General features: G+C 50.4%; 3 protein-coding genes across 5 annotated transcripts; 2 read left to right on the top strand and 1 right to left on the bottom strand.

The window, feature by feature from the left end:
• Positions 1–102: 102 nt before the first annotated feature.
• On the bottom strand, positions 103–4,978 carry LOC138812996 (actin maturation protease-like). 2 transcript variants are annotated; one of them, XM_070001251.1, is made up of 8 exons: positions 4,776–4,978; positions 3,972–4,377; positions 2,791–2,859; positions 2,558–2,682; positions 2,088–2,217; positions 1,922–1,992; positions 885–1,040; positions 103–230 (listed from the first exon to the last, which is right to left on the bottom strand). In XM_070001251.1, the coding sequence occupies exons 2-8, from the start codon at positions 4,268–4,270 to the stop codon at positions 226–228; spliced, it is 855 nt and encodes a 284-aa protein (XP_069857352.1). In that variant the 5' UTR covers positions 4,271–4,377; positions 4,776–4,978; the 3' UTR covers positions 103–225. The 2 variants fall into 2 exon arrangements, with proteins under 2 accessions (XP_069857352.1, XP_069857342.1); XM_070001241.1 differs by having other exon boundaries at positions 103–1,040.
• Positions 4,979–5,294: 316 nt separating this feature from the next.
• Positions 5,295–13,106, top strand: LOC138812966 (U1 small nuclear ribonucleoprotein A). Of its 2 annotated transcripts, XM_070001218.1 has the most exons (7): positions 5,295–5,393; positions 5,872–5,966; positions 8,257–8,429; positions 9,605–9,784; positions 11,458–11,637; positions 12,024–12,112; positions 12,733–13,106. In XM_070001218.1, exons 2-7 carry the CDS (start codon positions 5,894–5,896, stop codon positions 12,890–12,892), a joined length of 855 nt encoding a protein of 284 aa, XP_069857319.1. In that variant the 5' UTR covers positions 5,295–5,393; positions 5,872–5,893; the 3' UTR covers positions 12,893–13,106. The 2 variants fall into 2 exon arrangements, with proteins under 2 accessions (XP_069857319.1, XP_069857320.1); XM_070001219.1 differs by lacking the exon at positions 5,295–5,393 and having other exon boundaries at positions 5,693–5,966.
• A 92-nt stretch (positions 13,107–13,198) lies between these two features.
• Positions 13,199–19,437, top strand: LOC138812986 (melanoma-derived growth regulatory protein-like). Its single transcript, XM_070001228.1, has 4 exons — positions 13,199–17,305; positions 17,393–17,526; positions 18,359–18,469; positions 19,356–19,437. Exons 1-4 carry the CDS (start codon positions 17,041–17,043, stop codon positions 19,377–19,379), a joined length of 534 nt encoding a protein of 177 aa, XP_069857329.1. The 5' UTR covers positions 13,199–17,040; the 3' UTR covers positions 19,380–19,437.
• Positions 19,438–20,344: the final 907 nt, after the last annotated feature.

Here is a 20,344-nt window from a genome sequence, read left to right as displayed (position 1 = left end):
CAATATGGTGGGTTGCTTTTGTTTTTCCTTTGTATCTGGGGTATGTGGGTTCACATTCGTATTCTATGTTTTAGTGCTAGAACAGAGAAGCAGGCTCAGGGCTGACTCAGTCCACATCTTTTTATTGATTTATTTTTAATCATGATGATCAGCCTGGTGCTGGTGTCTCATGCCTGTAAGCCTACCTTCCTCAAGAAGCTGAGATCTGAGGATCATGGTTCAAAGCTAACCTGGAGAAGGAAAGACAGTGAGACTGTAATTCCTACTTAAACACAAAAAAAGCTGGCAGTGGAGGTGTGGCTCATGTGATAAGCACCAGCCTTGAGCAGAAAAGCTAAGGCACAACACATGGGCCAGAGGGTGAGAAGGGCCAGGAGAACTCAGTGGGAAGTATTCTATGTGGTCTTCTAAGCAGGCTGGGGTTGGGGCCCAGGCAGGAGGTACCTGCAGATGTCCAGGGAGGTGACAGTTGCTTAGAAGATGCCCCCAAGAGGCAGGTGGGGGTTATATCAGGGTGGGATGGGAAGGATGTAGGTCTGAGTTATGTCTCCCCAGAGAGGGGGATCAGTATCCAACTCCAGAAGGGATGGGCTTGAGACAGTGGGGGGACCGGGGAAGGGTCTCTGAACTAAATCCACAGCTGTCACACGGGGAGAAGCTGGGGCACTTGTCCAGTGGTGACAGAGCTAAGGTGTGGTCAGGTCAGTGGCTTGACTCCCGTGATCTGAGGAGCAGGGCCTGGCCACAGAGGCCGGCACGCACCCCACCAGTGGGCACCACATACACCCGTCCATCGGTGGCCCTTGCGGGTGAGAAGTCTGTCAGCTGCAGGTTGCTATCCCGGACTTGGTCATAGTCCCACAGCTGGTAGTGCCAACTCTTGCCTTGCTTGGAGAGAAGGAAGACGGTGCCTGGAGTGCCTTCCTCTGGTAGGGATGGTAGGTGGCTGGCTGCACCAGGCGCAGGGTGGAAAAGGCCTGGCATCTCAGGGTCCTCCAGGTAGCCGAGGCTCAGTGTACCCTGCACACCCACCAGGATGCCTAGAGGAGAATAGGAGAATAAGAGGAAGAGGAGTCGGGATATGGCTCATACCCATCATCCTACCCAGGAGGCTGAGATCTGAGGATCAAGGTTTGAAGCCAGCTGGGGCAAGAAAGTCCATGAGACTCTCATCTCCAAAGAACCACCTGAAACTGAAGTGGAGCTATGGTTCCAAGTGGTACAGTGCTAGCCTTGAGCAGCAAAGCTTAAGGACAGTGCAAAGCCCTGAGTTCAAGCCCCGGTACCAGCACAAAAAGAGAAATGTTCAACTGCCTAATTTTATAGGGGCTCAGCAGGCACACAGCTAGGTTGAAAGTGGGGCCCAGGCATCTGATTCCACACTCCAAAGCTTCAGGCATCTGAGGCTCTGCCCTGTGGTTTAGGGCAGTGGGAGGGGGTGACACTGGAAGGAGGAGAGCCTGTCACCTCCAGCCCTGCAGGAAAAGATGCTCAGGAAGAGCCCTCAAGGCCCCAAAACCTCCATAAACAGGCTGAGCAGAGCTTCCATTCCAGCCTCATGACATGTACAATTGTGGCCTCTTCCAAGGCAGTGGGGTAATGAGGGTGACAGGCTGCTGATGCTTCCTGAACTGGGTCATGTGCCAAGCACTGGTCACATGCTCTACTGTCACCTTCCATTTCCAGATGCGATGCACCTTTGTGGAAATCCCAAACAGGGGAGCCCCGAGGCACCTACCGCTTGCCATGTCTCATGCTTGTGTCACCCGTGGGGGAAATGGGTGACCCAGCTCTGCTATGCCCCAAGTGCATGGCCTGGCTATACAGCATCAAGGCAAGGGCAAGAATGTGAGGAAGGCTAATGGGGGGGGGGTTGGGGAAACCCAGAGAGGGGGTACAGGGACAAAGGAGGGGATCTCACCTGCACACACTGCCCAGTGGGCCTTGTGGCCCTTCCTCAGGCATGGCTCATGATTGAAATCCTCATCGTAGCTGATGTGGATGTTAAGGACCAAAGGCCCAAGGACCCACCCTTTGCACCCCCTGCTTCCCCTGCCCACCCATCTGCCTCCCAGGCCCTGGGATACGGGATAAGCATGGGCTGTCCAGTGATGAGGTGCTGCAGGACACGAGTTCGGTTGGGACCACCCAGGCCACCATAGATCAGCTCGGCCTGGCAGCCCAATGTCTCCTGTGCCAGCCTGCCCATGTCAGCCACTGCAGGTGAGAAAGAGAGAGAGAGCGAGCTCACTATATGCCTAGCAACATGCCAAGGGCTTGCACAGGATCCATGTTTCCAACCTCAATACACCCACCAACACTTGGGGACAAATACAGAAAAGAAAGCATGAAAAGCCAACCAGTAGGCAGAGCTGGGCTTGGAACCCAGGCAGCCTGGCTCCCCAATTCAACTTGGTAACCATTCTGGCTGACTAGCCTAAGGGGAACAGGCCTGGAGAATGGAGTGAGCGGCTTTCCCCCTTATCCTGCCTCTTTAGCCCCTTTTAGGGAAGACCGAGGGGAGCACTGGCTTGAAGCTCTTTCCCACTCAACTCACCAGAGAACATCTCTCCCTGGGCTGTGTAGCCTCTCTCCATGGCTACCTGTACGAGTCTCTCCAGGGAGATGCCACTGGGGGGTGACAGAAGGGTGCCAGCCATCCACAAGGCCACCAACCCGCACCTGGGAGAAACAGCCCCAGTTCCTTAAGCCTGCTGTCTTTATTGGACCTCTGTGTACGTAAAGTAGAGATCAGAGGGGGTTTCCATTCCCTTCACCCAGGACACATACTGAGGGCCTTCTTGGATGAGGGATGGCAGGTCAGCACAGAAGAGAATCCACTGCAAATCACTCCGGAATCTGAAGGAAAAAGAAATGCCTGGATTCATAAACTTCCAGCACTGAGCATGGGAACTCATGCCTGTAATTCCTGGCTGCTCAGGAAGAGTTCAGGAGATAAGAGGATTAAGGTTCAAGGATGCACTGGTACAAGATTGAGACCCTATCTGGAAAACAAACTAAAAGCAAAATCTAGAGGACATAGTTCAAGTGGTATATTGAGGCCTTGACTTTTTTTTTTTGGTTGTTGTTGATTGTGTGGTCTGAGCTTTTGGGCCTGAGCACTGTCCCTGAGCTCTTCAGCTCACGGCTAGCACTCTACCACATGAGCCACAGCACCACTTCTGGAGGTAAGTCTCACAGAAGTTCCTGCCTGAGCTGGCCTTGAACTGCAATCCTCAGATCTCAGCCTCCTAAGTAGCTAGGATTACAGATGTGAGCCACTGGTGTCCGGCCAAGCCCTAACTTTAATTCCTTATACTACTTAAATAAATACTTCCAAATTCTCCAGCCACGTTGTATATGTGTATGTGCACACATGTGAGCATGCAAGTGCACGTATGGACCAGTCCTATGGCCTATGGTCAATCTGTCTTCTCTCATCACATACCTCCTGCATGACCTGCTTGGCAGCACTGAGGGTTCCTTTTCTCCCAGAAATCCTCAGACTCCCCCAGCTTGGATCAGACACCCACCTCTGGATTCTATCACCACAATCCTGGCTACTATGGAGATAAGTGGTGGACCCAAAATTTGACTGCCTTTTCTACTGGACCAGGCACTGGCACACCATGGCTGATAGGCCTTAATAGAGGATTGAGGGGTTAGGAAGGTGGCTTAGTGGTAGAGTGCTTGCCTTGCATGCATAAGACTCTGGGTTTGATTACTCAGCACCACATAAGCATAAAAAGCCAGAAGTGGTGCTGTGGCTCAAGTGGTAGGGTGCTAGCCTTGAGCTGAAGAGCTGAGGGACAGCGCCCAGGCCCAGAGTTCAGGCCCCACAACCACCACGACCACCACCACCAACAAAGAATTAGAGGACAAATAAACTCTTGAGAGATAACAAGTGATCTTGGGGACAAGGTCACTGTCACCCAGATGAGCCCAAGTGGGGTGAAATGTGGAGACCCTACCGGTCCTTGTGCAGCTTAAGGAGCCTTTTCACATCTTCTCTCCCCTTGGCAACAGGGCAGGATTTCTCCAAGGCTTCTTTCAGGAACTGACTCTTCTCAAGGCCATAGACATGAGGAGGAACAGTCCCCATGGCAGTGGGTGGAGGAGGCAGTGGAGGTGGTGGAGGGATGGGGGCCTGGATACCACAGAGAGGGAGTGAAAATGAGACATTCAAGAGATTTGTGGGTAGAGGAGGTGGAAGGATGGGGGCTCTTGGAGGGACTAGTGACTCTATGGGAAAAGGGCACGGAGAAGTCATTTTGGGGTCTTCAGGAGGCAGGATTCCCCAAAAGCGCTGGTCTCAGGGATGTAGATTTCAAAGTTTTAGTGCATCCAGATGTGGTGGCAATCTTGTAATCTCAGCACCTGGGGAGATGGGAGGATCATATGCTACATAAGAAGACCCTGTCACAAACAAAAAAAGATGTTAAGAGTTTAGTTGCCGACTGTGGTGGTTACCCACGTATTGTGAAGGAACAAAGACTAGAACCTGAAACCATGCGACACGGACTGGGGTTGACTCAAGGGAAGAGAGGCCTGAGTGGGGTCCTTAAAGTTGGAATATTTGTGCTAGGAGGCTGGGGTGAACTGGGTTATGTATGTATTGTAAGGCTTATCTTCCCCCTCTGGAGCTGGATTCCGTTTTGTGTTATAAGGGGCCAGATCTAAGCTGTGGACCCACAGCTTAGAAACCTGAGCAACTTAAACCCGAGGATCCCCAAAGCCACACAGCCCAGACCCAAGTTCAGAACCCGGGAGCTGACCTTTGAGCCAGAGGTCAAGAGGTCACAAGGGCATCAGGCAGGGAAAACGGCCTAGCAATCAGAGGTGGTCCCGGAATCAGCCAAGAGGAAAAGTCTTGAGATTGGAGACATCTGAGACCGCCAGGCTGTGGGATGAAGTTTAGGAAGTACAAGGTGCCGCCCTCCCGCGCAAAATGGCAGCTCCGGCACCCCGTCTTTGCCACGTCACGTGGACGATCGCGCAGCGAGGGCCCACCCCTTTCGCCTACACGTGACTCGAGCCGTGAGAAGACAGGGAAGAGGTGTTGCTTCCGAAAGACGACTTCCGGAAAACTACAGCGCGAGCAGATTGGCTAGGAACTCGTGACCTTCGCTGATTGGGCCCGTAGGCCGGGGCGCGGCGGAGCGCGGAACGCTCGCAGGGGGCGGGATTTTTCTACTGAGGCGGGAACCCAGGCGTCTTTTTGATTGGCAAGTTGGAGCCGAGGGGATGAGACTGACTCTGATTGGTCAATCTTCCGAATCTCCGTGCGGGGATTGGTTTTTCAGGAAAGCAGAGGTGGGGCCAGGGAGGAAGCTTTGTGGTCCGGTCTGAGGGAACGTAGTTGAAGCTATTTGCCGGAGCTGCGGCTTTTGTTGGTAAGTTATCTAGACCACAGAACAGCCATCGGCCCCCGGGAGGGTGGGCGGAGTACTTGGTGCTGGGCCTATTCGCACGTCGTTTGGGGATTTTTTTTTTTGCGTTGTAGGAGTTCAGGTTATCTGAAAGTATCGCCGCTTTCTTTAACTGGCTGTACATCCGGGGTTTTTCGCCCTCACTGCCCCTTTTCCCTATGGACCAATAGATATCGCCGCTTGGGACGCTCCGCCTATTGGCTCGCGTGGTGCATCTTGGGAGTTGTAGTAAACTTTTGGAGGTTGCTCTAAGCACGCTTTCTGGAGGAGCAGGAGTCCCACGCACGCATTGTTGTTTCCCTGGGTGTTCCGTCAAGTCCCACAACTCGAGAGCCTGCCTGTTTTCCTCTTATCCATCCCTGAGCAGACCCCGTAAGGCAGTTGAGTCAAAAGATTGGGAGTAACTCAGACTAAAGTCACTTTCTAAATTTTTTTTTTTAAGCTCTACCTCAGAATCTCACAGCATGGCAGTTCCTGAGACCCGCCCCAACCATACAATTTATATCAACAACCTCAACGAGAAGATCAAGAAAGATGGTAAGTTCTTGGTGTAGTCTGGATTGTAGATTGCCCGGCATGAGTTGATGCCTTTCCATTTCCAGCATTCACTCTTGCTGTATCCTCCAACCAAACGGGGGGGGGGGGGGGAGGGGGGGAGGCTAACCCCACTGGGGTTTGTAAATAACCTCTGCCTCCATGTCCAGCCTATGCTCTGCCCTTGAACCTGATTAGCATTGGTAATTCATTTAGGCACTAATTTATACAGGATCTTTCTTACAAGAAGCCTTGTTGGATTTCTCCTGCCTTCCCCTGAACCCCAGATCATTTTGCGAGTCATCAGGCTGTCTTTCCACTGGCCTGTGACATCTTCGAGCACAGAAACTGAGATTGTCTTGATTTCAGGGGTGTTCTCATTGTTTAGATCCTCTTTACCTCCACTCCAGAACTGGGATTACAGGTTTGTTCCACCATGTCTGTCAGGCTGTAAATGTTGAATATATGTAATCCTTACATTAAACCTGCAGGAGACTGCTGTTTTATTTTTTTCCCCCATTTCTTTGTTACATACTAGGATTTGAGCTCTGCCTTGATCCTCCTGGGCTGGCCCACTACCATTTGAGCCACACCCTCACCTCTACTTTTTATTCCTTATTTTGGAGATGGAGGCTCATAGACTTTTCTGCCTAGGCTGGCCTTGAACTACAGCTGTCTGGATATTGGTTTCCTGAGCAGCTAGGATTACAGGAATGAGCTACCAGTGCCTGGTTATTGGAATGAAAATCTATTTTAGAACAACTTATTCTTGGAAGTGGAGGTTGGCTTAATGGTAGAGGGGCAGCCTTGAGTGGAAAAAGCCAAGTGAGAGCATAAGGCCCCGAGTACAAGCCCCAGTACTGGCATACAAAACAAAAACTTATTCTTGAGCTGGGAGTAGTGGTGCACTCTGTAGTCCAAGCATTTGCAGGCAGAAAGATCTGAGGTTTAAGGGTGGCCAGTGTCACAGAGCTATGTCTTGTTTTTAAACAAATCAAGAACAATAACAAAAGCTCTCTCACCTCTTGCCTGGGATGTAGCTAATGGGGAAAACACACAACCTAACTATGTGTAAGGTCCTGACTTTGATCCTCAATACCAAAACAAATTCAAGCCACTTCAATTCTTGTAAGCAACAAAACTCTTAGAGTTTTTAGTTATACCCAGTGGACTGAAGGGAGAATGAATGGCAACTCTTACTACCATCTCTAGACAGTTGGTCACAAGATCAGGCATAGTGTTGTACCTCTGTATCCCGCCACCTGCCCTCCCCCCCAAATTCAGAAGTTGGAGCAGCTGAGAGTTCAGAGGCCAGCCTGAGCTACGTGAAAAGGGGAGGAAAAAAAAGAAAACTATCAGAAGAACCATAGGAGCTTGATGGAATGAATTTAGGTTATTACCAGGCACTGGTAGTTTCTGAGTGTTATCCTAGCTACTCAGGAGGCTGAGAGCTCAGAATTGTGGTTCAAAGCCAGCTTATAAAGGAAAGTGCAGGAGATTCATATCTCCAAGTAATCATCAAAAAGCCAGAAATAGAATTTTTGCTCAAGTGGTAGAGTGCTGGCCTTGAGTGAAAAAAAGCTCAGGGGGTTGGGAATGTGGCTTAGAAGTAGAGTGCTTGCCTAGCATACGTGAAGCCCTAGGTTCGAGTCCTCAGTACTCCATAAACAGAAAAAGGTGGAAGTGGCTCTGTGGCTCAAGCAGTAGAGTGCTAGCCTTGAGCAAAAGAAACTCAGGGACAGCACCCAGGCCCTGAGTTCAAGCCCTAGGACTGGCAAAAAAAAAAAATCTGAGAGACAGGGCCCAGGTCCCGAGTTCAAGCCCCTGTGTCAATGCACACAAGAGTAGATTTTTTTTTTTTTTTGGTTAGTCGTGGGGCTTAAACTCTGGACCTGGGTACTGTCCCTCAGCTCTTTACCTCAAGGCAAATGCTCTACCACTTGAGCTACAGCGCCACTTCCAGTTTTCTAGTGGTTTATTGGAGATAAGAATCTCATGGAGTTTCCTGCCTGGGCTGGCTTTGAACCGTGTTCCTCAGATCTCAGCCTCCTAAGTAGCTAGGATTACAGGTGTGAGCCCAGATACTGTTTTGAGCCCTTCCCATGATGCACTCCAGCACCTTCTTGTCCCCAACCTGCTTGTTCTCCGCTCTTGTGACTGTGCAGTCAGGAGAGGTGACTGACCTGTGACATTCTGGATGCTCTGTCCCCTAGTTGGTGCAGTCGAGTCCTAGGATATGGAACATAGGCATCTGGTTACAATGTGGTCTTCTCTTCCTCTTCCCTGCCCACAGAACTGAAGAAGTCCCTGTATGCCATCTTCTCCCAGTTTGGCCAGATTCTGGATATCCTGGTATCACGGAGCCTGAAGATGAGGGGTCAGGCTTTTGTCATCTTCAAGGAAGTCAGCAGTGCCACCAATGCCCTGCGCTCCATGCAGGGTTTCCCCTTCTATGACAAGCCCATGGTAAGGAGACAGAGAGAGAATTTTGTTAGAAAGTCCTTTGAACTTTATCAAAACACATAGCTACTGTCACCTGCTTCTTGTTTGTGGTTGTTGTTGTTGTCAGTTGTGGGGCTTGAACTCAGGGCCTGGGTGCTGTCATGAACTCTCGCTCAAGCCTACCACTTTGAGCTACAGGACCACTTTCAGTTATCTGGTGGTTCATTGGCGATAAGAGTCTCACAGACTTTTCCTGCCCAGATGGGCTTCCATCCTCAATCCACAGATCTCAGCCTCCTGAGGTAGCTGGGATTATAGGCATGAGCCACCAGCACCCAGTATATATTGCCTGCTTCTTGCACTTTTGTGCTTCAGGCCTAGTCAGAGCAGATGGCAGTTGCCTGTTCATGAGGGCCCTGCTCCCCAAGTTCCTTGTCCACACCACAAGGCTCCTTTCGAGACTTGAGTGAGGATTCCTTGCTCTCCTGCTTCCAACACTGTAGCCTTAAGCTTCCTAGGACAAATATAGTCTTCACTCATGATGGTTCCTGACCACCTGGGGCCTTTGCTTTCTTCCTCCCTCTCATCAGTGTCAGCAGGCCTAGCTCTTTCTGTGGCCATTCCTGTGCTAGAAGGCTCTGTCTCCAGATAGCCTCATGGTTGGCTCTTCCCCAACCCCCTTTGTGGTCTGGACAAATGTCACCTCCATGAGACCTTTCTTGGCCACCCTGTCTGCAGATGTCACTTGTCAACATGTTTGAAGTCATGTTTCAGCCTTCTTTGCCATGCTGACCGTGCTCCATTGGACAGGGCTTCTGTGTGCTCATCTGGCTGTCCTCCAGGCCTGGAGTGGGGGCCCAGCCTCAGATAGATTGTCCCTTAGAGGGCTGAGTGGGTGAGTTTTAGCACCTGCACCGCTGAGCTCTGTCCATGTGTGAGCAGAAGCTCCCCTGCATGGGGCTGGTGGTGAGGCGGTTCCATCTGTCCCCTAAAAACCCCAGCGTTCTCACTGTGTGTCAGGTACAGCCCGTTCTAGCACTTACACTCAACCCTCCTCTTTTCCCAATGGGAAGCATCCCCAGTTTGGGCATGAGTAAAATTGTAGCCAAGCAGTTTCTGTAACGGTTCTTTTCCAAGTTCCCGGTGGGTCCCAGGCAGTTTGGCTCTGAATCCCACACCTTCCCTTCTGTTTTTGGTAGCGCATCCAGTATGCCAAGACGGACTCGGATATCATTGCCAAGATGAAGGGGACCTTTGTGGAACGGGACCGCAAGCGGGAGAAGAGGAAGCCCAAAAGCCAGGAGACCCCATCGGCCAAGAAGGCTGTGCAGGGTGGGGCCGCTGCCCCTGTAGTGGGAGCTGTACAGGGGCCTGTCCCGGTAAGCCACCAGGCCTCCAGCAGCATCAGGCTCTGGCTAGGTGGGGAGACATCGTTCTTGGGATTCAGACCCCTTCCTTCCTTTTTTGTGTCAGTCCTAGGGCTTGAACTCAGGTCTGGGCACTGTCTCTGAGTTGAGTTGTTTTTTTTCCTCAAGGCTGCCACTCTACCACTTGAATCACAGCACCACTTCTAGATTTTTTTGGTGTGAAGATAAGCGACTCAGAGACTTTCTTGCCCTGGCTGGCCTCTAATTATGATCCCCTTATCTCAGCCTCCTGAGGAACCCTCCAAGGTTTACAGGTATGAGCCACCAGTGCCTGGCTCCATTTTTTTCTTTTTCTTTTTCTTTTTTGGTGGGTGTGGGGCTTGAACTCTGGGCCTGAGTGCTGTCCCTCAGCTCTTCAGCTCAAGGCTAGCTAGCACTCTACCGCTTGAGCCACTGTGCCACTTCTGGTTTCTGAGTGGTTTACTGGAAATAAGAGTCTCACAGACTTTGCTGCCAGTGCTGGCTTTGAACTGAGATCCTCAGATCTTAGCCTCCTGAGTAGCTAGGAATACAGATGTTGAGCCACCGGCACCCGATTCTTCTTCGTTTTTTTTTTTTTTTTTTTTTTTTTTTAAAGCAAATACAGTGTTTTTCTGGGAGGGGCAGGGGAGGTTCAAGCACCTCCCCTGGGTAGGTTCTCTTTTTTTAATACCTATCTCCTCTGCTGGACTATTTCTGAAGTTTATTTTTCTCCATTATCTATTGCCTGATTTCTTTCTTCACCTTGATTTTGCTGTTTGTCTGTCTGTCTTTCTCTCTTTCTCTCTCGCTCTTTTTGGTCAGTCATGGGGCTTAAACTCAGGGCCTGGGTGCTGTCCCTGAGCCTTTCTGCTCAAAGTTAGTGCTCTACCACTTGAGCCACAGTGTCAATTTGTGGTTTTTTGGTTGTTAATTGGAAGAAAGAATCTCATGGACTTTTCCTGCCCAGGCTGGCTTTGAACCACAATCCTCAGATCTCAGCCTCCTGAGTAGCTATGATTATAGACATGAGCTACCAGTGCCTGCTGTCCATGTCTTTTAAATCACTGTCTATGTAGAAAATTACTTTAGTGGATAAGTGGCACTGGATATAAGGCTAGTAATAAACAGGAAAAGACATACCAATGGGGCAGACAAAAGAGTCTAGAAATATCCATATATACCTATCCCTTTTTTATTTTCTTGACAGATTATGGCTGTGTAGCCCAGACACACCTTGAACTCAATCCTCCAGCCCAAGGGCTCAGATTACAGACATGCACTCTTACACCTGGCTGAGTGTGGGCTCTTTTCTCTCTCTCTGTCTTTCTCTCTCTTTTTTTTGGTTGGTCGTGGGGCTTGAACTCTAGGACTGGGTGTTGTCCCTCAGCTCTTCAGCTCAAGGTGATCGATCTACCACTTGAGCCACAGTGCCACTTCTGGTTTTTGAGTGGTTCATTGGAGAGAAGAGTCTCACGGGGACTTTTCCTGCCTGGGCTGGCTTTGAACCACAATCCTCAGATCTCAGCCTCCTGAGTAGCTGGGATTACAGGCATGAGCCACTGGTGCCTGGCTCTTTTTGTCTCTCATCTGAGGGCACTGTAACTTGCCTTCCCTTGGCTTCGCCTCCTTCCTTAGCGTGTCGATCTCATCCTCTTCCTCTGCAGGGCATGGGCATGCCGCCGATGACTCAAGCCCCACGCATCATGCACCACATGCCAGGACAGCCGCCCTATATGCCGCCTCCTGGCATGATTCCACCACCAGGCCTCGCGCCAGGACAGATCCCACCAGGAGCCATGCCCCCGCAGCAGCTCATGCCAGGGCAGATGCCACCTGCCCAGCCTGTAAGTGTCCTGTGCCTCCCCAGTCCTCCAAAGCAGAATAGGGGAACAGAACGGGCAGGGTGGTAGAGAGCTGTTTTAGATGGAGTGATCTGGGCAGCCCTCTTGGTACTGGAGCGGGGATCCCAAAGTATAGGGCAAGTAGCAGGGAGTGAGGAGGGCGGCCTAGTCAGAGGCATCAGCCTGTTGGGAGGTGTGAAGGCCAGGGGGAGGCCGGAGCAGAGGCCAGCATCTAGATTTATCTGCCACGTGCCAGTTTGTGCAGCTGGCCTTGTACCGCACTTTGGAGGCGTGGGGTGCAGATAGAAATGTAGGAGTGCATGTGGGGCCACCAAGCCCCCCCCCCTTGTGGCTCTGGTGTTCACACTGGGCCCCTCCCTCCTCTGCAGCTTTCTGAGAACCCACCCAATCATATTCTGTTCCTCACCAACCTGCCGGAGGAGACCAACGAACTGATGCTGTCCATGCTCTTCAACCAGTAAGTGCAGCCGCAAAGGGAAATGACGCGAGTGGGCCTCAGGGCTGTGCTCTTAGCCCCCTGAGCCAGCTCAGGCCTGGCAGGCAGCAGGGACTGCTATGGAAGGTGGAAGGTGGAGGATTCCAGTCTGGGGCTGTGGGAGAGGCCATCTGTGGAGATGGGGGTCACGCTGGTCTTGGTTTAGCCTCTGAGGAGGGGGTCAGTAAACTCCAGGTTCTGAGCCTTTTGTGTGTGTATGTGCATTTCCTGAGGCTTGAACTCAAGGCCTAGACACTGTCCTTGCACTTTTTCACTCAAGGTTGGTGCCCTGCCACTTGAGCCACAGCTCCACTGCTGGGGTTTTTGTTTGTTTGTTTCATTGGAGATAGGAGTCACATGGACTTGTCTTACCCAGGCTGGCTTTGAACTATGATCTTCACATCTCAGCCTCCTGAGTAGCTAGGATTGCAGGCATGAGCACTGGTGCTTGCCTGTTGTCCTATTAGCACTGTCCACATTTTGGGCCTGATAATCTGGCTGTTGTGAGAGCCTGTCCTGCCCTCTGTAGGATGTTTAGCATCTGTTCACTAGGTGCTGACATGAGGGGCGGAGCCCTGAGATCTGCTGTTCCCTCTTCATAGGTTCCCTGGCTTTAAAGAGGTCCGCCTGGTCCCCGGGCGGCACGACATTGCCTTCGTGGAGTTTGACAATGAGGTTCAGGCCGGGGCAGCTCGAGACGCCCTGCAAGGCTTTAAGATCACCCAGAACAACGCCATGAAGATCTCCTTTGCCAAGAAGTAGCACCCTTCCCCTGCCCCGGACTGCCCCCAACCCCGTCCTGGGGCCACCTCTGTCCCCCTTGGCTCAGTCCCTGAAGGTAAGTCCACCTTGGGGGCCTTCTCAGAGCCGTGTGTGAGTGCGTGGTCGCCACACAGCATTGTACCCAGAGTCTGTCCCCAGACATTGCACCTGGCGCTGTTAGGCTGGAATTAAAGTGTTGTTTTTTTTGTTTTTGTTTTTGTTTTTTGAGGTTTGTTTTTTTTCACAACTGTTTGTCTGTCCCATTATTTTTTTGCTTTCTATGGTTCCTTCCCTTCCCTTCATATCAACACACACCAGGCTTTTAGATCTCATGGAATTTTGGGAAAACACACAGTTTGTATAATAACATTACACAAACTTAAGTTATATTGACTTCTGGCTCTTTTTCTGTCTTGTGTCTTCTCTTCTCTCCCCTCTTCTCCCCTCCCCTCCCCTCCTCTCTCTTCCCCTCTCCTTTCCCCTCCCCTCCTCTCTTCTCTTCTCTTATGAGGCTTGAACTCAGGGCCTGGGCTCTATCCCTGAGCTTTTTTGTTCAAGGCTAGCATTCTACCACTTTGAGCCACGATTTCACTTCTGGTTCTCCGGGGGTTCATTGGATATAAGAGTTTCACACACTTGGGGCTGGGAAGGTGGCTCAGTGGTAGAGCACTTGCCTTGCATGCCTGAGGCCCTGGGTTCGATTCCTCAGCACCACATAAGCAAAAAGAAAAAAGCTGGAAGTGGCGCTGTGGCTCAAGTGGTAGAACGCTAGCCTTGAGCTGAAGAGCTGAGGGACAGTGCCCAGGCCCAGAGTTCAGGCCCCACGACCGGACCCAAAAAAAAAAAAAAAAAAGAGTTTCACACACTTTCCTGCTTAGGCTGGCTTTGAACCGCAATCCTCAGATCTCAGCCTCCTGAGTAGCTAGGATTACAGGTATGCCACCAGCACCCGACCGGTTCTATTTTCGACCTGCTCCGTTTCCGACCTGGGCCGGTTCACCCCTCCTTAGGCAACCTGGTGTTTCCCCGCTCCTGGGAGGTCACCATATTGATGCCGAACTTAGTGCAGACACCTGATCGGCATAGCGCACTGCAGCCCAGAACTCCTGGACTCAAGCGATCCTCCGGGCTCAGCCTTCCGAGTAGCTGGGATTACAGGCACGCGCCACTGCGCCCGGCTGACCGGTTTTATTTTCTAACTGCCCTGTGCAAGTTAGGCAGATTGTAGACCACACAAAGATGCACTTGTTAAGAGTACCCCATTTTGTCTGGATGCTGCTTCCTTCTCCTCCTCTCCCCTGTCTACTGTAGGGGAATGTGTAGTCTTTCTCCCCACATGACGTGAAGGTCAGGAAAGGAGGACGGGGTTGCTGCCATCATTCCGTGGTGCGGCCTTAATGCAAATGGGCAAGTGGAAATGTCTCACCTGGTGCTTGTGATGTGTGGCTTCTGTGATCAGCTGATCCTGATTTCCAGTCTGGGAAACCACCCTTCTTTCCCAACCCCCCTCCCCCACCATTACCCCAAGGACTATCCATGTCCTGGTGGTATTTTGATTTTCTTCTGTTAATACCAGGATAATGCTTGTGCACACACCCACAGCACACTTAGTGTGTGCTTGCTGTCTCCTGTGGTGGGGATCGGGTGTGCAGTAAGCCAATGGTAAATGTGCTAATGATAGCAAAAAAAAGTGCTCACTTGGCAATCCAGAGGTTGGGAAGCGGGGCGGGAGGTGGTTCTTGCGCATGCATCTGAAACAGGTGTACAGGTGAGAGAGGAGTGTTCATATCCACCACTTCCTGTTTCTGGCCATGGCATATTACTGGACTCCAGGCCCTGGGTTTCTCCTCAGCTTGACAGAAAAGGAAAACTACAGACAGCATTGCAGAAGGGTCTGTGAAGGCTGGAGCTGAGTACTCCCTGGGCTGAACCTCCAGAAAAGACCCAGAACATGCAGGCCATTGGAAAGGTCTGGAAGCAGTACAGAGGGCCTGGGGTCGAGTGAGAGACCTCAGGGTTCGAGGACTGTGAAGAAAGGAATGGAGCGGGGCTCCCATTTGCATTCTCATGAATAGAATTGTGTCTCTCAGGGCCCTGCTGGAATGCCTGTGTTATGGAGGAGAAATAAATTTTCCATGGGAGTTGGGGTGGAGGGTGGGGTCCTGGATGAAGTGGATATGGCCACATTGAATAACCTTCACCCTCTGTTCCTCATGCTTTTGAAATTTCCTGCCAGATCTACAGCACATGAAGACAGTGGGGGACCCCCCTCTGCTTTTCTGGGGGGAATGCCGCTGAACCTCTTGATCATACCTGAAGACACAGATAATACCAAATCTCTACAGGGTCTTTGCCAGTCATAATTACAAATTTGTTTAATGCAGCCTTGATCTAGGATACTTTGCTGTCATGAATTATGCAGCAATGGATAAGTAAAATTGAGATTTGGGAAATTAATTTCAACCATTATGGGCTACAGCTAATCATAGTGTGTTCTAAAATAATCATTTTTTGGGGGGTTGGGAGGGGACAGAAACTCTGGCCTCACCATTCAAAGCATACACTTCACCAACCTACCCTGATTTCTTCACACACTTGTTTAGCCGAGGTGGGTTTACTGCTTGTCTGCCCCTATACAAGTTTTTCACTTCCTGATGAGTCTCCAAGGCCAAGAATAGGAACTAACATAATGTGTATAATCATATTTATTCAATGAATATAAAAAATTACTCCTTTAATTTTAATTGCCAGTCCTGTGGCTTGGAACTCAGACCTTCCTGTTTTTGCTCAAGACTGGCACTCTACTACTTGAGCCACAGTTCCCCTTCTATCTTTTTAGTAATTATGATAACAGGCACAGGCTTTCTTGCTCAGGCTGGCTTTGAACCATGATCCTCAGATCTCAGCCTTCTGAGTAGCTATGTTTACAAGTGTGAGCCACCAGGGCCCAGCTACTTTTTAATTTTGAGTGGGGATCTCAATGTTTCCCATCCTCCAACTTCTCAATCTCCCAAGTAGCTGGAATTACAAGTATATACCATTAAATCTGGCTTTGTGTGTGTGTGTGTGTGTGTACTGTGGATTGAACTTGGGGGCTCTAGCCTTTTGAGTGATTTCTCCCAGTCCAAAATCTATATACACCATCATTGCCCTGTGAAATGGGATTATAATTGCCTCTCCTTAGGTGATGCCAACCATCTATAAAAGCTGGACTCTGGTGGCTCATTGCTGTAATCCTAGCTACTAGAGAGGCTGAGATCTGAGGATTACAGTTGAAAGCTGGAGCAGGAAAGTCTGTGAGACTCATCTCCAATTAACCACAAAAACCTGGAAGTGAGCCGGGCACCAGTAGCTCATGCCTGTAATCCTAGCTACTAAAGAGGCTGAGATCTGAGGATCGAGGTTCAAACCCAGCCCAGGTGGGAAAGTCCATGAGCCTCTTATCCAATAAACCATCAGAAAACTGGAAGTGGCACTGTGGCTCAAGTGGTAGAGTGCTAGCCTTGAGCTGAAGAACTGAGGGACTGCGCCAAGGCCCAGAGTTCAAGCCCCATGACTAACAAAAACAAAACCTGGAAAGCAGGAGAGCACAGAAGCTCAGGGACATCGTCTAGCCCCTCCAACCAATAAATAAGTAAATAAATCATCTGAAATGTACCTTTGGGAGACTGTAGAAATTTGCTTTTGTAATCTCCATTTTATAGCTAGGAGGGGTGGTTTGAGAGGAGGACTTAGCCTGGCCCTGGTCATCTGGTCCGCAGTTTGCTAGTGAGCAATAGAAGGGGAGGCATTGCATGAGGCCCAGAATAGGGGCTCACTCAGCATCTGAGCTCTGAGGCTGGCCCAGGTAATCAAAGGTTGCCTTGTTTTGCGCCCCCACCCCTCCCCTACCCCACACAAGGTAATTCCAAGATGGATTTCTACACTTGATCTAGTTCTGTCCCTGGGGACAATGGGAGATAGCAAAGTTCCAGAGTCCAGATTACTTAGCTGACTCAAAAGATGATGGAATTGAATATCTTGGCCTCAGGTTGGCGAGGGGAGGGGTGACTCACTTGGAGTGGCCTGGTTTGCTTTGGGGCCCATCTGGGGGCATTTTCTTGGACTGATTGCTCTTACCTTGGAAGTGCTTCTGGCTGCCAATCTGGATGGTGAGTGTGGTGGGGGAAGTTTGGTTTAGGGCGGAGACAAGGCTTGAGAACACAGGTTTCCTTGTGTCTCAGGAGGGGAGGAAGGGAGGGATGGCAAGAGGAAAGAGACCCCACTTGTTTGCTTGCTCACAATCCATGATGGCGGGGTCTGCACTGTTTCTTGTCATCCTCTTGCTGTGTGCTTTCCCGGGGCCTGGAGGGGCAGGCCGCCCCATGCCCAAGCTGGCTGAACGGAAACTCTGTGCGGATGAGGAGTGCAGCCGTAAGAGTGGGGGGACCCAGGAGTTGGGGGTTTGGGTTGGTGGATTGTGTGGAAGCTGTTGTCATTTCCCTTCTATTCCTTCCCCAGACCCCATTTCTATGGCGGTGGCCCTTCAGGACTACGTGGCCCCCGACTGCCGATTCCTGACCATACACAGGGGCCAAATTGTATATGTCTTCTCCAAGCTGAAAGGCCGTGGCCGCCTCTTCTGGGGAGGAAGTGTGAGTCTGGAAGGAGACAGACAGGGAGAGAGACAGGGAGACAGGGAAGGATATGGGGCTGGGGTCAGAGCAAAACTTGTTTCTCACCTGAAGGGAAAACCAGAGGCAGGGTGGGGTACAGTGGGGTGCGGGGGGGGGGAAGGGGAGAGAGTTCTGTGACATACCTTGTTTGTCATAGGGATTGAATTCAGGCCTGGGCACTGTCCCTGAATTTTTGTTCAAGGCTAGCATTCTACCACTTGTAGTTAGTTGGAGATGAGCCTCATGGATTTTCCTGCTTGAGCTAGCTTTGAACTATGATCCTCAGATCTCAGCCTCCTGAATGGTTGGTGATGTGAGCCACCAGCAGCCATCTAGCTACTTTATTTTTACTCTAGTAACTGTGGTATCATTTAGCACCAAGTCTTTTTCTCTTTCCCCTGGAGATAGGGTCTTGATATGTAGCTACACTGGCTTTGAACTCACTGTACACACCCCTGGTGCAAAAGTTGATCCTCCTATCTCATGCTCCCAAGTGCTGGGATTAAACGTATCCACCACTGTGCCTGGGACCAGCTTCTTGTCTTGAGTATCAAAGATAGAACGGGGAATGAAAACCTTTCCTAGTGAAGGAAGACAATAAGGAAACCATAAAAAAAAAAAAAAGTAAATGTGGGCTACTGTATTCCTACAGAGTGACTAGGAGTGCTCAGGGAGGGCCTCTGAGCAGTTGACATTTTAGTGGAAAGATGGAGGTAGGCATGTGGAGATCCAAGAGAGGAGAGCATAGAGGCTTTTAGCTGGGATAGGAATGCCGTCTTCCCAGATCAGGTTTTCAACAATTCTTCTTCAGGTCCAGGGAGAATATTATGGAGATCTGGCTGCTCGTCTGGGCTATTTTCCCAGTAGTATTGTCCGAGAGGACCAGACTCTGAAACCTGGCAAAGTTGATGTGAAGACAGATGTGAGTTTCCTGGGGCTGGCAGGGTTCTGGTGGGAAGACCCTTGGGAGTATGATGGGCAAATAGGCTCTGCAGCTGCTTTGCTGTTTGAGTTGGGACAAATTCATGTATGTGTGTGTGAGTGTGTGTGTGAGCGCTGGTACTGGGGTTTGAACTCAGGGCCTCCCTCTCTCACTTGTCTCTATTGTTAAAAACTGGCATTCCGGGGCTGGGAAGGTGGCTCAGTGGTAGAGTGCTTGCCTTGCATGCCTGAGGCCCTGGGTTCAATTCCTCAGCACCACATAAGCAAAAAGAAAAAAGCCGGAAGTGGCGCTGTGGCTCAAGTGGTAGAGTGCTAGCCTTGAGCTGAAGAGCTGAGGGACAGCGCCCAGGCCCAGAGTTCAGGCCCCCCAAAAAAACAAAAACAAAAAAAACCTGGCATTCTGTTGCTTGAGCCACACAGCCACTTGTGGCTTTTGCTGATTAATTGGAAATATGAGTATCGGATTTGTCTGTCATGGCTGGCTTTGAACTAGGATCGTTGGATCTCAGCCTCCTGAGTAGCTAGGATTACAAGTGTGAGCCACCTAATTTTTTCCTCCCTTTGAGACAATCCTCTCTGTTGCTTAGGCTGGACTTAAACTCTCCATCCTCCTGCCTCAGCTTGCTGAGTTGCAGGTCTTACCCAGTACCACTGTATCAGGCCCTTATCTACTTTGGAGGAGCATCAATTAGAAGACTCTCGGTCAATTTGCATAGGTCTTGTGTGGCCAAATCTGGTTCCTGTGGCTACACGTTTGTTTTTTTTTTTTTTTTTTTTTTTTTTTTTTTTTTTTTGCTAAAACCGCTAGATCCATTGTGGCATAATTCCTCATTTTCTTTCCAACGTTTTGCCTTTCTCTTTTTCAGAAATGGGATTTCTACTGCCAGTGAACTCAGCCTACCACTGTCCCTGCTGTGCTTTAAACAAAATATATCAGCCCAGTGCAACTGCCTCTTTCTGTGGTTTTTTGGGTGGGTTAGGGATGTTACAAAGGAAATGTTTCGCAGGGTCCTGAATCTAACCAATCATCTTCCTGAAAGTGGTGACATCACAGTTGCTAGGTTGACTTTCACTAGTGAAAGCCCGTACTGCAAGCTGGGTACCCAACAAGGGCTCCTAAACTTAGTTTGGGGACAACAAAGAGCAAGGGAGAAGACGCATCGTAAATAGAATATAAATTGCAGATGCAACTCAGGCTGATCTCCAACCCCGATCCCCCTACCACCGAGGTGGCACCTGCCGGACAGCGGCTTTATTTCATTTTTTTTTTTTTCCTTTGTGGTGGAAGAGATCCAAACCCAGGGGCACGGGCATACTAGACAAGCCGTCCTCTGCTTTATACCATCTTTTGAGAGCGAGAGAGCGAGCGCACGCGTTCGTGCATGCTTGTCTTGGGGCTTGAACTCAGGCCCTGAGCCACTGTCCTTTAGCTTTTTCACTCAAGGCCAGCGCTAGACCAGTTGAGCTTCTGGCTTTTTTTGGGGGGGGGGTTAACTGGAGATAAGAGTCTCACAGGCTGTGCTGCCCACGCTGACTTCCAACTGCAATCCAGAGATCTCAGCCTGAGAGTAGCTAGGATTACAGGTGTGAGCCACCGACGCGTTTTCTTTGAGACTATATGCAAAGGTTGTTGAAGAGGAATTGGCCACCTGTCCTTCCAGTTTTCTTCTTTCCTGCCTTTGGACTAACAACTGGCCCCCTCCAGCTCAAGAATCGTTCCTCTGCTGTCAATCGTGTCCTTGTCCCTTCTTCGAATTCGTATCCCCGCCCCTGTGTCCGCTCCTATCCAATCAGGAGTCTTAAATGGCCCCCCTGACTCCTGACCAAATCCGTTCCTCTGCTGGAGGAGCCGTCT

This window comes from Dipodomys merriami, unplaced genomic scaffold (assembly GCF_024711535.1).
Source record: "Dipodomys merriami isolate MVZ:Mamm:240054 unplaced genomic scaffold, mDipMer1.0.p SCAF_106, whole genome shotgun sequence".
NCBI lineage: Eukaryota > Metazoa > Chordata > Mammalia > Rodentia > Heteromyidae > Dipodomys > Dipodomys merriami.
Note: the sequence above shows the minus strand (reverse complement) of the source record. Positions and strands in the feature narration are given on the sequence as shown.

Coding starts and splice junctions, on each gene's coding strand:
- LOC138812996 (XM_070001241.1), bottom strand. CDS start 4,270: ATGACTTCTCCGTGCCCTTTTCCCATAGAGTCACTAGTCCCTCCAAGA. Junction 2,683..2,790: donor CTCATCCAAGAAGGCCCTCA/GTATGTGTCCTG, acceptor TGTTTCTCCCAG/GTGCGGGTTGGTGGCCTTGT. Junction 1,993..2,087: donor GGACAGCCCATGCTTATCCC/GTATCCCAGGGC, acceptor CATCCACATCAG/CTACGATGAGGATTTCAATC.
- LOC138812966 (XM_070001218.1), top strand. CDS start 5,894: ATGGCAGTTCCTGAGACCCGCCCCAACCATACAATTTATATCAACAAC. Junction 8,430..9,604: donor CCTTCTATGACAAGCCCATG/GTAAGGAGACAG, acceptor TGTTTTTGGTAG/CGCATCCAGTATGCCAAGAC. Junction 11,638..12,023: donor AGATGCCACCTGCCCAGCCT/GTAAGTGTCCTG, acceptor CCTCCTCTGCAG/CTTTCTGAGAACCCACCCAA.
- LOC138812986 (XM_070001228.1), top strand. CDS start 17,041: ATGGTGAGTGTGGTGGGGGAAGTTTGGTTTAGGGCGGAGACAAGGCTT. Junction 17,527..18,358: donor GCCTCTTCTGGGGAGGAAGT/GTGAGTCTGGAA, acceptor ATTCTTCTTCAG/GTCCAGGGAGAATATTATGG. Junction 18,470..19,355: donor AAGTTGATGTGAAGACAGAT/GTGAGTTTCCTG, acceptor TCTCTTTTTCAG/AAATGGGATTTCTACTGCCA.